At 33.5% G+C, this 14,560-nt stretch overlaps 5 protein-coding genes across 5 annotated transcripts; 2 read left to right on the top strand and 3 right to left on the bottom strand.

Moving 5' to 3' along the window:
- Positions 1 to 1,794: 1,794 nt before the first annotated feature.
- On the bottom strand, positions 1,795 to 4,800 carry LOC107368083 (uncharacterized). The gene is made up of 2 exons (XM_015935862.3): positions 2,201 to 4,800; positions 1,795 to 2,080 (listed from the first exon to the last, which is right to left on the bottom strand). The coding sequence occupies exons 1-2, from the start codon at positions 3,251 to 3,253 to the stop codon at positions 1,922 to 1,924; spliced, it is 1,212 nt and encodes a 403-aa protein (XP_015791348.2). The 5' UTR covers positions 3,254 to 4,800; the 3' UTR covers positions 1,795 to 1,921.
- Positions 4,765 to 7,233, top strand: LOC107368112 (protein arginine N-methyltransferase 7-like). Its single transcript, XM_015935894.3, has one exon. The coding sequence runs from the start codon at positions 4,933 to 4,935 to the stop codon at positions 7,177 to 7,179; it is 2,247 nt and encodes a 748-aa protein (XP_015791380.1). The 5' UTR covers positions 4,765 to 4,932; the 3' UTR covers positions 7,180 to 7,233.
- Positions 7,234 to 7,486: 253 nt separating this feature from the next.
- On the top strand, positions 7,487 to 8,684 carry LOC107368109 (testis-expressed protein 10). The gene is made up of 2 exons (XM_015935892.3): positions 7,487 to 8,146; positions 8,216 to 8,684. Exons 1-2 carry the CDS (start codon positions 7,542 to 7,544, stop codon positions 8,616 to 8,618), a joined length of 1,008 nt encoding a protein of 335 aa, XP_015791378.1. The 5' UTR covers positions 7,487 to 7,541; the 3' UTR covers positions 8,619 to 8,684.
- Positions 8,633 to 11,613, bottom strand: LOC107368108 (uncharacterized). The gene is made up of 5 exons (XM_015935891.3): positions 10,702 to 11,613; positions 10,537 to 10,637; positions 10,224 to 10,271; positions 8,954 to 10,161; positions 8,633 to 8,875 (listed from the first exon to the last, which is right to left on the bottom strand). The coding sequence occupies exons 1-5, from the start codon at positions 11,392 to 11,394 to the stop codon at positions 8,685 to 8,687; spliced, it is 2,241 nt and encodes a 746-aa protein (XP_015791377.1). The 5' UTR covers positions 11,395 to 11,613; the 3' UTR covers positions 8,633 to 8,684.
- On the bottom strand, positions 11,613 to 14,311 carry ThrRS (threonine--tRNA ligase). The gene is made up of 5 exons (XM_015935890.3): positions 13,879 to 14,311; positions 13,344 to 13,798; positions 13,018 to 13,263; positions 12,615 to 12,944; positions 11,613 to 12,538 (listed from the first exon to the last, which is right to left on the bottom strand). The coding sequence occupies exons 1-5, from the start codon at positions 14,258 to 14,260 to the stop codon at positions 11,783 to 11,785; spliced, it is 2,169 nt and encodes a 722-aa protein (XP_015791376.2). The 5' UTR covers positions 14,261 to 14,311; the 3' UTR covers positions 11,613 to 11,782.
- Positions 14,312 to 14,560: the final 249 nt, after the last annotated feature.

The following is a 14,560-nucleotide window of genomic DNA, read 5'->3' as shown; positions in this document are numbered from 1 at the left end:
TTGAAAGCATCAGTTATATCATTCATGATGACTGCCATTTTTTCTTGTATTGTTTTTTCATTCACAATAATCATCAAATCATCCGCATAAGCAACGAAGTTGTAGTTTTTTCCCTTTAGTACATCTAGAGCTTTTTCCATTCCAATGATGTAAAGTAATGGTCCAAGGCTGGAGCCTTGAGGTACTCCTTTGTCATCCTTACGATAGTAGTTTTTATTATTGAATCTGATTTTTGCCCACCTGTTTGTGCAAAAGGATTTTGTTAAGTCAAGAGTTTGATCATCTATGATTCCAGATAATCTCTCAAAGATGACATCTTTCTCTATGTTGTCAAATGCTTTTGTTATGTCAACCTTTAGAGCCACATCTTCTTTATTGATGATTTCGTGTATTTTGATTAATGCATCCGTTGTATCTCTTCCCGGTGAGTATGCAAATTGGTTGTTTTTAATGAGGAGATGTATGTATTTTTGAATTCTGTTTGTAAGAATCTTATCAATAATTTTCATGAAATGAGATTGAAGTCTAATTTGTCTTATTGAAGAACCATCGGGTTTTACCAACATTGTAACACCAGAGAGTTTACATCTGTTAGGTATTTGATGTAATCTGAAAATGGCATTGATGACGTACATGATGTGATGTTTGTTTTTCAACATTACTTTATTCCATAAGGCTTTGCTATAGTCATCGGCATTACCAGAGGATGTTAACGCTTTATATTTTTCAATCATTTTTACTTCTTCAAAGTTGATTCCATCATTTCTGAATTCTTTCTTGTCGTCAGGTTGATATCTTGGTTTAGAGTATTTATATTCCTTTATTACTGCCTGGACGTTTTCATTTAGTTTGGGATTGTCTGTTATTTCGTGTTCAATGCAGGTCATATCTTCTTTTTGAATCATGTATTTGTTGATCATTTTCCATCTTTGAATGCTACTCTTTGTGTAATTGATTATTCTTGAGGAGGAGAAATTCTTAATCTTGTATTTGATTATTTCCTTTGCTCTCTCATCACCCTTTCTTTCTCTTTTTCTCAGTTCGTTCATTCTTCTATTGTGGTTTCTTTTCATGGTTTTCCAAACGCCATGAATGTTTGGGTGTCTTATTATGTTGTACACTGCTTTGTCCAATGTTTTGGTTAGATTGTTTTCTTTGATTTTAACTTCATTGATTGTCATTCTTTTGAGTTCAATTGTTCTTATGTTTATTTGATTTTTATTCCGACCTCTTATTTGTAGAGTTGCTGTAAGTTTTCTATGATCAGACAACGAGCATTCTGTGATTTGACCTTTGATTGTGTTGATGTGTTCATTGTGTATGATGCTATCTATGTAGCTGTTAGAATACTTGTTTGTCTTTCTCGTGTAGTTTTCAAGGCAGTTTTTAATGAAAGGGGTAAACTTGGTCTCCATGCTTTCAAGCCATTCATTTATTATATTTCCTCCAATTCCACTGAGCTTAGATCTTTTTGCTTTGACTATGACATCAGGTGTCCAGAGTTTTGCTTCCGAGTTGAAGTCCCCAGCTATTATGATGGGGTAGCTTCGGTGTAATTCAACTATTGCTCTGATACGAAGCAATGTGTCAATCATGATTTGTCTTCTTACAGGCTGTAGATGTGTGTTAATTACCAGAGTGCCATTGTTGTTGATTTTCATGAAGATTGCCACTGTATTTTCTAATATTGTGAATTTTTTGAGAATATAACAGCGCCACTACATTCCGTTTCCGGGGAGCATTGTTTCCAAGGAAACAAAGAAGCTCCCTTGAAATGATCATTTTACCGCCATATTTGAATGTTAACTAACAACATAAGTTTATTGAGAAAAACATGAAAGTCTATAATTAGAGACGCAGTTACACAATTATTCAAGGATTGAAAACAAATAGATTAAGAAAACACAATTAGGTGCTCAATTTAACTTTTCTTGGAATAAGGAACAAATGATGGAATAGCAATTATAAGTGTTGCTGAAATGGTTACTAAAGATGAAATGAAGTTCGGAGTCATCACAAATAAATTACCGAATGTAAAGCCAACATCTTGACGACCAACTCGATACATGAACAACATTACCTAATTTATCGAAATTTAAATACATAAACAAATATTATTAATGACCGTTTGTCTAGAATTTGAAATAATTATTTTAAACAGCAGACGATTGTTCAAAAGTGACTTGATAACAGTACTTACCTCATAGAGTGAAGATATTTTGTCTGTTTTGAATGTTAAAGGATACAAATCTTCTTGGACTCGCTGAGCTAAGGAATGTGTTTTGGTTAACAGGTAAGTTACTACAGAGATATCAATAAGGTGATTTAAATGGAAAAAAGAAGCAATGAAAACGTATTTGATTGTACGAGGAATGAAGTAGGTAAAATAGACTCGAGTTATCAATATGATCGTGTAACTTGAGTATATAGCAAAGATGTATAGCTTGGAATAGTTATTTGCCGAAATGATTAAATCGCAGGTTAATGTGTACTTTTCACGATAATACCGTAAAATGGATCGATTAATTGTATTATTGTTAAACTGTCCCAAGTTGGTTCTTATAAAGCGTAGAGCAGAGTAAACCAGGAAACATGTATCAACGAGAACCAAATCTTGAGACAGAAGTATAATCTCAGCAAACATGATACCTCCATAACTAACCATTCCGGCCAATATCGTCTTTATTGGATCAGTTTGAAAGTTGAAGATATAACCGAACAAAGATTGCTTCGAGTAAAACAACTGGATCAATTCGTGTATGCCAATTATTACATAAACAATGTAAATTACGGTATGAAATTTTTTTCTGTTATGATTGAAATACTCATAACATTGTTTATATTTGCCGAAGCTCAGAGATTTCCAAATTGTAATCAATTCATTGACATGAGTTGGCCGAACTAGAAACAGATAGACCAATACCAACGAATACAAACCATTGACCAGTTTAATCAGATAAACAATCAGTTCACCAGTAATGATTGATGGATCAGTGATGAAGTTGTAAACCAGATCCAGCAAATTAAGGGTTAGAAAAGCAGACAGAATGAAACCAATTTTGGGCTGCTTCAGATAAAAGGATAAAATTGGTTGATCAGTGATTGAATTTATACCGAAATATGGATAATCCAATTGGCTATCGATTTGATTGGAATTGATTTTATTCTTAAATTTACTAATCGCTGGTAAGAATAAGCGACTTGGTGGAGCACTCAATTCATCAAAAGATTGAAACGCTTCGATAAGATCCATGTTGACGGATTAAATTAAATCCTATCCAAATGACCTTTCATCCTCGATTCATTCTGCTTCACTGTTCAGGACAAACCAGTTGAATTTGCATCATAACTTCAATATCAACTCCATAATTTACAATAGAATAATTTAAATCTCATTTTGTTCTTGTGGCCTTTGCTAGAAATGATTAATAGATGAAATTTGAATCGATTTTATTTCTCGTTAAGGACCTTAACTATCTGTCTCCAACCGATATGAAATTATTAATTTTTAATTGGTGACAAGGTTAATATTAATTAAAGGTGATTGCAAACAAGTACAAACCTGAAAATTTTAATAGTTTATAAACTCACCATTAGATTTATTGATTTGTAAGTAGTGATTAATCAATGAGCGAAGCATTAATCGCAATTTTTCATTTAATTTAAGTTAGAAGAGTTTAAATCAAAATGTTATTAGTGAATAATTGATATCAAAGAGGATATCGATTTAATTGAAAGTGATCAACAAGCTTCAATAATCAATACAATTGAATTTGGACAGTTGCATTACTTCATTTCATTCCTCAAATTGTCAGATAAACACTTCATCTCGGAGGTAGGAAGGATATTCGTTAGCACAAAACTTAGATGGGAATCGATCTTTTCCGCCACATGCACATCATTGTCCACCACTTTGCCAATCTCTTTTTTCACCATATTGTCCACCATTCAAATCTAACACATAAACTAAATCAATCATCATTACTTTTTAAAGAACTTTTCTCAACAAAATTTGTCCACCACTTTCATCCACCACATTTCTCATCAATTTTTTTCATAAGATTTTCCATCACCCGAATCCATCAAATTGTTCACCACTTTTCGGATATGATGTTGATGAATGGTGGATGGGTTAGATTTGGGTGGTGAAAAGATGATTGAAAAAGTGGTTGATGTGGGTAAAAAGCCGATAGATGCAATTCCCTCTAGTATCAATTATAAGGTCAAGAGAACTGTCCATGAATCGAAAAAAATTGAATGAAAATGAAATGGCGAATTTTTAAAAATTGTAATCAAATAAAACTGACCAAGTTTAATTGTATTGAAACTCGTTGGTCAAATTTAATGAATTTCATATTCATTTCGATATTTAAGTGACTTATTGCACAGCGGCGGAATATTTTATCACTCTAAATAAGTCTAGTTGTTTCTGATTATCTTTGAATAAATTTGATGCAAGATCTGTTTCAAAGCGAACTTTAACGCAATTCTCTTGTAATCACAAAATAATTGCAATTGTAAAAGTTCATTTCTATGTCTCTACAAACCCAACAAGTCTCAACGCTTGGAAGTCAAAGTTTTTGCATTTGCTCCTTTTTTCCTACAACTTTGTAACTAAAGTTTGTTTCATCAAATTAATTGATTCGACGATATTCATATTGATGTTTTTGTGAGTACTGAATGACTCATGCAGCATGGTTCAGTGCATGTTTTGGTGGTAAGGGTATATAAGTATCGAGTCCAAGATCCGATCCCAATTCCTGGCATTTACAGCATTTAGCTTTAAACGTGGTTCTGTTTAGTGTGGTGGAGCGCTCGGTTCAAGTTAATAACAATTACGAGTGAAGGGTATAACTCTTTGATTACTTGCTCAGTTTTTTAAAAATATATTGTTATCATCTCGAGTTGAACTCTTCGTTAGCGATGAAGTAAATGACAATAATTTTAAATAAGTTGACTTCTGTATCTGGTGTGATATCCAATAGATTGTTGCCTATACCTTTGTTTAAATTATTTTCAATGGACGACAAACGACTCGTTTTTACCCAAAAATTTAATCCCTTGACTGGAAATTTGGAGTGGACATATTTGCCAGAAAACTATGATTATGTTCAGGAGATATCGCGATCTGATTACGGTGATATGCTCTGGGACCAAGAAAGAAATGTATTGTACAACAAAGCAATCAAAAAGTATGTTGAGAGATTGATGTCGATCAAAAAACCTACAGAGAAGATCCGCGTAATTGATATTGGAACTGGAACTGGACTCTTATCCATGATGGTTTGTCGAGAATTTGGTTCGAACTTAAATAGAGTAGCGGTTACTGCCTTTGAATGTTTCTCTCCAATGGCCGAATGTGCTGAAAAGGTGATAAAAAGAAATAACTTCGATAAAAGCATCACAGTCATCAATTCGAGATCTGATGAAGTTGATCCATTTGAACCTGATGAGCGAGCAGACCTTCTCGTGAGTGAGGTTTTTGACACTGAATTAATTGGTGAAGGAGCCTTGAGAGTGTTCAAAGTTGCTTTGACTGAGCAATGTAAACTCAATCCTCTCGTTATTCCACACAAAGCTCGCATATGGGTTCAGTTAGTGAAATCATCATGGTTGAACAACGGACATTGTATGGCTCCTAAAGGAATTTCCATCGATGGGAAAAAATTAAACATAGAAATACCTAAATCTATTATCAACTGTTATGGATCCAACCATTTACATGATCTTCAAGCGAATCAATTAGAAGTGGGCAAAGATATTGAACTTATTTCGGATCCTATGATAGCCTTTGTCTTTGATTTCTCTAAACCGGATTCATTGAAATATGACGACCACACAACCCTTGAGTTTATTCTTAAGAATTCTTTAAACTCTGAATTTGTGAACATTGTTTTCTGGTGGGATTTATTTATGGATGATGAATCTGAATATGTTTTAAGTTGTGCACCTTACTGGGCTCATCCTACCAAAGACATAAGTGGAACTAAAAATAGGATTCCTTGGAGAGACCATTGGATGCAAGCAATTTACTATTTACCCGCTTATTATAAACCATTTGAAATGAATTCTAAAGAAATTTTCAAATTAAATTGTTATCATGACGAATTCAGCTTTTGGTTTGATGTTGGTTCTAGTAAGGCATCGGCTAGATCAAATTTTTGTTCTTGTGGTATTCACAATGATTTGAGCCGCAATCGAATTAGAATGATGGCTGACGAAAGAGTTTTGTCAGTAATTTATCCTCCCGTTTTTATCGAAATTTTCGGCAAACGTGATTTGAACATATTGTTTTTGGGCGATGCTAGTCTCATTCCAGTTTTGTTAGGAAAAGATTTACATGAATCTGGCAAAGTTTATGTAATCAACAGAGGACAAATGGTGAATAAAAGATTCTACGAAGAGTTTGGACGTACCAATGAGATAATGGATAGATTGGTAATTGCAGACGACATTAGTGATATTGAGCAGATACAGTTTGATCTGATCATCGCCGAACCTTTCTTCAACTCAATCAGTTTACCATGGGATGCTTTTCACTTTTGGTACCTGATCGGGGATATGGCTGAAAGAGGAATGGTAACAATTAAAACAAAAATATATCCATCGAAAGGTCGAGTTGTTATGTTACCTGTTGCTTTTGATCATTTATGGAAAATAAAAGCTGAGTTGCGAAATGTAGAAGGATTTGACTTGGCAGATTTCGATAGTTTATTGGAAAAAGCCCGAGAACTTTGTGATTCACCGATAGAACCGCAGCCATTATGGGAATATCCGTGCAAAGCTTTATCCGACAAGCCAATCACTGTTTTTGATTTTGATTTTAGAGATGAGAGGGTTACAACACGTTCTAGATACAATTTTACAAAAATGATGAAAATCGAAAATTCCAATGATTACAATAATTTAGGCCTAGCATTTTGGACTGAGTACGATTTCGGTGATAAAAAATTATCAACTGGTCCAGTGGAAAAAATTATTTGTGATCAATATATCGAATGGTGCAAAAATTGGAAACAAGGAATGGCCATTCTTCATTCTAGATTCGCAGATGAAATGCTTATGAAAGATTTACTTATAGATTTGGAAATCGAATATGATTGTTCATTAGGGGTCATGAATTTAAAAAGTCGTTTGATCAAGGAAAATGAAGAGACGGGAAAAATTTTGGACAATTAAAATAACTTTTATGTAATAAATTCCACTTATAATTAAACTCTTTCAACTTTTTTATTCCCAACACCGTGCAAAGTTTTTAGCTTTTCGCGGCGAAACTTTCACACATATCATTTTTGAGTAAAAGTATCGACAATTTACCTGTCGATAACACTCGATACCAAGAAAATGCACAATTTGATGATAACGACGATTCATGACAATTGAAGTTACTCGAATTTAGCGCTTTTATTAACAATGCCACCTGACGGGAACCGGAAAAACTGTTTATGTTTTTATTTTTTTCAGTTTAATTTCCACATTTTTTTAAAGTCTAAAATACATTTGTAATTCAGTGTTAATTTTAAAAGTTAAATTAATTAATCATGAAGAAGAAGAATAAAGATTTCCAAAAGACCAAATTGAAAATTGGTAAGAAAATTCCTAAAAGAAGCAATGATACCAACACTCAGTTTAAATCAAAGAAAATTGTGTTAAAAGATCAATCAACATTGGAAAACAATCAGATGGCTGTTCTTTCTCGTAATTTATTTTCTAACAAGCAATTTAAGTTGCTTTGTTTGAGTAAAATATACTCTAACTATTTGGATAAAAATGCTGTTGACGGAGAATCAATTAATATCCTATCGCGTTTGCTGCTTGATAATGAAGAACAAGTGCGACAATCAACAATTAGGTGTATAAAAAAGTCTATGAATAGATTGATTAAGGAAGATCAATCTATTAATCCGTTTCTAACCATATTGCTGACTTATATCAAATGTGGCTTAACCCACATTGACAATGGAGTTGTTTCCGATTCAAGTGATATTTTTGCATTCATCATTGATAAATGTGATATGACCTCTCACCAACAGCTGATATTAACTTTTTTGCCTCGTCTGTCTGTTGATTCTCAAGTAACAGCAAGAGATTTTGAAATAGCTGAAAAAATTCTTCGTGCTGTTGCTAATGGCAACACGAAAGCAGAGTGAGTACGAAATAATTGTTCAAGTATGTTCAACCTCATTTATTCTAATTCTTTTTTCTCGTTAAACAGCAAAAAAAATCATTTAAGTATCAAGTGGACTTCCGAAGATAACTTCTGCGATGTTTCTAAACTGACGATTAAAGAGCCCAATACAAAATTAAATTTGAGTTTCCAGTTGCATGCTGAGGAGGATGTTCGAGGTAATCTCATTTCTTGTATGAATAAATTAATCGAAAAAGAAATTGATGATCTTGCAAAAAGAAAGTCCAATCAACTTACGATGAACCGAGACGAGGCTAAAAAGTTAATTGCATCCGTTAAAATAGCTGATATCCTTAAATTGAAACGAGATCATATTGATGATAAGATCAGAAAAATCGTCGTCACTGATGAATCGATTGACAACAAATCAAAAAGGATGAAGACCGAGAATAATCAATTGCAGAATGCTATAATAAATTTGTTGAAATAAATGTTTCGCCGAAGTACATTTTGTATATGTATTATTAAAAATGTATTAGTAATTATTACAGCCAAATCAACTACTATCCCCTTTTAATCTACGCACAAAATCAGTCTCTTCGGCCAATGAAGCAGCATCTTGTTGTGCAGAAACTTGCCACATGAGAATCATCCGATCATCAATCTCGTCATCTTCCTGGTTAATATAATAGGCTTCATCATTATTTAAACTTGGAACCAATGGTATCTCTCTTGCTTTAAATTTAACTGGAAAGATAGAAATTAGTTGATTTGAATATTTACAGAAGTAAACTGAAATATGGATAGTAAAGTTTCTAAACTCACCTCTAGTCAATCCGTTACCACAAAGATTACAAACGATTGAATGCTTAGTTTCTTGTAGCATTTTCCATTCCTGTCTGATTCGTTTACTTTCAACTTCAATTCGCACTGCCTCTTTAATTAATTGTTCAGCTCTTCTCTCCATTTTGGCTTCTTTTGAATTAACTTCATCGCTGATCTTTTTAGCCATTTCAAAGGCTCTTAAACCTTCTTCTTTTTCTTTCAATGAAATAGATCCAGCGTTTTCCAATTCATTTGCATTTTGTGCAATCAGTTCAGCCAATTGTTTCAGTTTCTCTTTTTCACCATCAAACAATATTTTTTTATTTTCTAGTTTTTGTTGTTCCGACTGTAAGTTAAGATACATTTCCTGAGCTTTAGATCTTTCCTTGGCTAATTTTTTCCTCTCTTCATTTGCTTCTCCAGTTAATCTTGCCAAATTGTCCTTCTCTCTGGTCATTTCATTTTTCCATTCCAATTGACTTATTACCAAAGAAGACTCCCTTTTTTCCAAATCAATAGATTTCTCAGCCAATCTTTCATTTTCTCGCGATATTTCATTACTTTCACGAGTTAATTTATCTCTAATTTGAGCCACCTCTTCTTCCCACTGGCGTTTGTCCTTCTCGAAACGCTGTTTTTCTTCGTCAAAAGTTCGTCTCTCATTGTTTAATTGATGCTGTTCATTGACAATCAACTTTCTTTGCTCTTCAATCAGCTTCATCAATTTATCTTTTGCTTCTTCGTTTGCTTCTCTTTCTCGTTCTACAGAACGCCTCAATGTTGTCCAATTTTCTTCAATTACATTAAATTGTCGATCTTTAGCTTCCAATGAATCGATTTTACCTTTAATTAATTCGTCCTCTTTGGTGACCAATGATTTATACAAAGATTCCATTCGATCAGCATTAGCTATCCACTTATTCACTAATGACTCAAGCGAATTACTTTGTTCATGTAGTGTATGAACAGATTCAATCTCTTGCCCCTTAATCCGTCTTAAGCGATCCAAGTCAATTTCATGTTGCTCGGTCAACCTTTTAATCAGCGATTTATGCATCTCTTTCAATCTTTCAACTTCTTCCTTACACTCCTTTTCAATGATTTCAACCTTTTCATTATAACGACTCCTTAATTCCTCTCTATCGCGTTCACTTGTTTCCAGTTGATTTTTTAATTCATCCATACGCCTATCTCTTTCCTCTTTTAACCTAGAATACAAATGATTGAATTATTCAACCCAAGATAATTAAAATCAGATCTAAAGACTTACATTTCCTCTTGTCTTTTATAAACATCTATTGTCATTGTAAGTTGTTGCCTGTGAAAGGAAAATACAATTTTGTTTGTACAAACAAGTTTGGTTGAATTCAATGCTGAAAATCTATGAAATATTTTCGAAAAGCATTAGAGACAACATTTTGAGCAACTTTTCATAAGATTAATATTCAAAGAAAATGCCAGTTTTTGGAAAAATTTCATTTAATTTTAACACTGAATTCAACAAAATTTATTTTACTGGATATTCAAGATTAGTTTAGATTTCACATTTAAATGTTTTCAATGCAAGACTTTTAAATACTTACTCGTTTAATGTCTTCAATACACTGATTTCTGATCGGTGATTATCCTTCAATTGATTGATTGTTTCAGTAAGATGCTCCTTCTCCATATTCAAAATAGCAACCTAATATTGAATACAGATTCTCATTAATTTTAAATTTTTCTACTTAAGATCTTCAACTATTAACCTTTGCCTGAAGTATCAGAATATCTTTCTGACTAGTTGCATATGCAATTGTTAGTTGAGATGGATCTATTTTCAATAATGAACCCGGTTGCATGATAACAGCTTCATCTTTTCCATCAGAAAATTCAGATTCGTTTATTTCTAATCCAACTGGTGAGCTTTCTGGTGCTTTCTTGCTTTCTGTGACTTGCTTTTTAATATCGAGCCAACTATTATCTACTTGCTTAGTTAACTGTTGAGGCTCTGTGTTTGGTCGATCTTTAAATCTCCTTTCAGCTAATCCAGTATCCAACCATGAAGTATCCTCTGATTGTCCTTTGATATCTGAAGATGGTACTGATGTTGATGGTTTCGAGGTTGACGGTAGCTGATTGAGCTGTCTACTGGTTGCTGAAGACACTCTTGATACCAAATCTTCATCATTATCTTCCAATAGTCCTAGCCAATCTGAGCGACGAGATTTTGATCCACTTGTTCCAGCAGATGAATTAACGGAAAAATCCTGCTTCTGGGATTCACTTTGATTTACAATGGGTCGTGATAAACCTTCATTATTCCTGGTAGGCACACTGATTGATTGCGACCTATCATCATTGTCGATGAAACGCACAGATTTACCTTTTTTAGCTGAATCTAGACGGGGTGAAGGTTCTTCAGCAAGTAACTCATCAAGAAAAGATTTTCTTCCTGACATTATTTTGATTTACTGAATAAATGCTGAGCAAATGGTTAAAACTACATCATTGAGTTACTATTGAAAATTTGAGTGAATTGTTTGTTTAGTTTCGAGTAACCATAGAAACTATATGTTTTAAGAAAAATTCGTTAATGAGATTATAAGCATTTAGTTAATTCATGTTGGAAAGAAACAATTCCTGAGTTAGAGAATAAAAAATAAATTAATTCGACAAGTTTTTTGGTTCATTCAGTATTTATTCTGACATTGAATGATTTCATTTTAAATTGAACCTTTTCAATGTGCATTAATTAAAACAAAGGTAGAGCAACGGAATAGCTTGACAGTAAAATGCTGCAATTAATTTAATTTAGATAAATCAAGATACTTATTATTCTCAGAGCTTTTAAAACTCATCTTCAGCTTTCAATAATCTTTGCTCCTTGAAACGTTTGAATTTCTCAATCAAATCGTCTACTTTAAATTCACCTCTAACCACATTATCTCGAGTTCGCACATTCACTGAATCGTTTTCTTTTTCCTTTTCACCAACAACCAAGATAAAATTGAATTTATCAAGCTGGGCGTTACGAACTTTTTTGTTTAGACTGAGCCCTGGATCAGCTTCGATTTCTGCTTCAAAACCAGCTAAATAGAGTTTCGAGCGAACTGATTCAGCATATTCAACAAATGGTTCAGCTACCGGAATGAGAATTGCTTGTTTTGGTGATAACCAGAAAGGCCATTTTCCAGCAAAGTTTTCGGTCAAAATTGCTATAAATCTTTCAACTGAACCGAAAATAGCCCTGTGGATGATTACTGGTTTGTGTTTTTCCCCATCGGGTCCAATATAACTAAGATTGAATCTTATTGGTAGCTGAAAATCTAATTGGATTGTAGCACATTGGAAAGGTCTTTTGAGGGCATCTTTTACGGTTATATCAATTTTTGGTCCGTAAAAGGCTCCATCACCGGGATTTAGACCCCATTTATTTCCACTGGCATTCAAAGCATTTTTCAAAGATTCTTCTGCATTATTCCAGATAGAAAGTTCACCAATGTAAGAATCAGGACGGGTGGATAAAACCATATCAAAAGTGAATCCAAGGGTTGAATAAACGTCTTGCATGAATTGTAGACATTCCAGAATTTCTTTTTCAATCTTTTAATAAAAAAAGATGAACATTAGTTAGAAAAGAAGAATAGATCGTAAAGATAAAATGATAGGAAGAACTTACTTGTGAATAGGAACAGAAAATATGGGCATCATCTTGTTGGAACCTTCTAACCCGAGTCAATCCTGAGAGAGCTCCAGAGACTTCATTTCGATGGAGAACACCAAAGTCTGCGAATTTTATGGGTAAATCTTTCCATGAGCGAGTGCGTGAATCGAAAATAAGACAATGTCCAGGACAATTCATTGGTTTTAGGGCATATTTTTCTTCATCAAGGTCAAAAACAAACATATTATCTTTATAATGTTGCCAATGGCCCGATGTTTCCCATAGTTTGGTATTGTAAATATTTGGCGATATAACTTCTTTGAAGCCTCTCATGCGATATTCTTTCTGTAATTTGAAAAGACAGTGAAAATTAATAAAAGTTAAAAAATAGATTAATTCATATAACACCAAAACTTACTCTAATAAATTCAATCAAATTGTTATAAATATATGCACCATATGGGGTGAAAAATGCAGATCCGCGACTGAATTCATGGAAAAAGAACAAATCTTGGGCTACACCAATTTTCCGATGATCACGTTTTGCTGCCTCTTCTTGAAATCTTTCCCATTCTTTCATTTGTTTGGTATCAGGAAAAGAGATTCCATAAACTCTTTGGAGCTGCTCACGAGATACATCACCCTCCCAATGAGTAGCAGATGACTAGAAAATAATACCATTATGAATTAATCCTACAATAATTATATTTGTACAGATAATATTAAATTGTCAAAAAAACTAACTTTGGTGACTTTCAATGCTTTTATCAGTCCAGTATGTTTGATATGAGGACCTAGACATAGATCAATTAGGGAGCCACATCGGTAAACAGTGGTCCGGTCTTCCTTGACTTTTTCATTCAAGATCCTTACTTTAAATTGGTTGTAATTGAACATTTCAAGCAGCTGTTCTTTGGTCAATTCGAGTCTCTCAAAAGGTTGCTTCTCATTACAAATAGTTTTCATTAGATTTTCAATCTGAGGAAAATGATGTAATGAAACAGTCGCTAGATTATCATCAGTAGGTTTTCCTTCCGCGTCACCAGATTCTCCACATTGATTACACGATTTATGAATCATGTACATATCATAATAGAAACCATTTTCAATTGGAGGACCATAACAAAGGTGACTTCCATATAATCTTTCCAGGGCTTCTCCCAAAACATGGGCAGTTGAATGCCAGAAGACAGCCTTACCTAAGGGCAACATAGAAAAGATAAAATTGGTTATATTTAGTATATTGACGTAAAGAGCAAAGACAAATAAAAATGCATACCTGTGTCATCATCAAATTTGATTAACTCAATTGAACAATCTTCCTCTAATGGTCTTTCAAGATCCCACAACTTTCCATTAACTTTTGAAATGATTATGCTTTCAACCCATGATTTGGATCCAACTTTTTTGGCAACATCAATCGGAGTTGTCTTCCAGCTTTCAAGTCCCTCTAAAGTTTTTAAATTTCCATCTTTGTCAATACAGGAGATTTTAATCAATTTAGGTTCTTTGGTAGCCAACTCGGCCAAATAAATAGATTTAAACTTATCCCATAGCTTCAACCGATGTTCGATAAACTCAGGACTGGGAGATAATTCTTTCAAAGGTGTTTTGATTTGTTGAGTAGCACTTTCACTTGCAACGACACTTGACACAGTCATTTTAAAGCGTGATTTGTTAAAGCTGTGATTAAATCGATGAAAAACTATATTGAGTCTACTATTAAATAAGTTCACGTTGAACCGGATCCTTCTCATTTCATCATCAGACAGTGGGAATCAGAAATGGGATTGAGTCTTGGACTCGATACTGGTTGCAGCGCAAGATTTGAAAACAAAATGATTTCATTCAAGAATAAAAAAAATCAAACGTATTCAACATTTATTTCTTGCTGAGAATCTTTGTCGCAATAATCATGGAACACGTTGAGTTCTTTGAATTTTGGACCCAGCATCAATAGA

This window comes from Tetranychus urticae, chromosome 2 (genome assembly GCF_039701765.1).
Source record: "Tetranychus urticae isolate SD_2017Ah chromosome 2, NJAU_TeUrti_SD_1.0, whole genome shotgun sequence".
Lineage (NCBI taxonomy): Eukaryota > Metazoa > Arthropoda > Arachnida > Trombidiformes > Tetranychidae > Tetranychus > Tetranychus urticae.
This window is presented reverse-complemented; position numbering and strand designations above follow the sequence as displayed.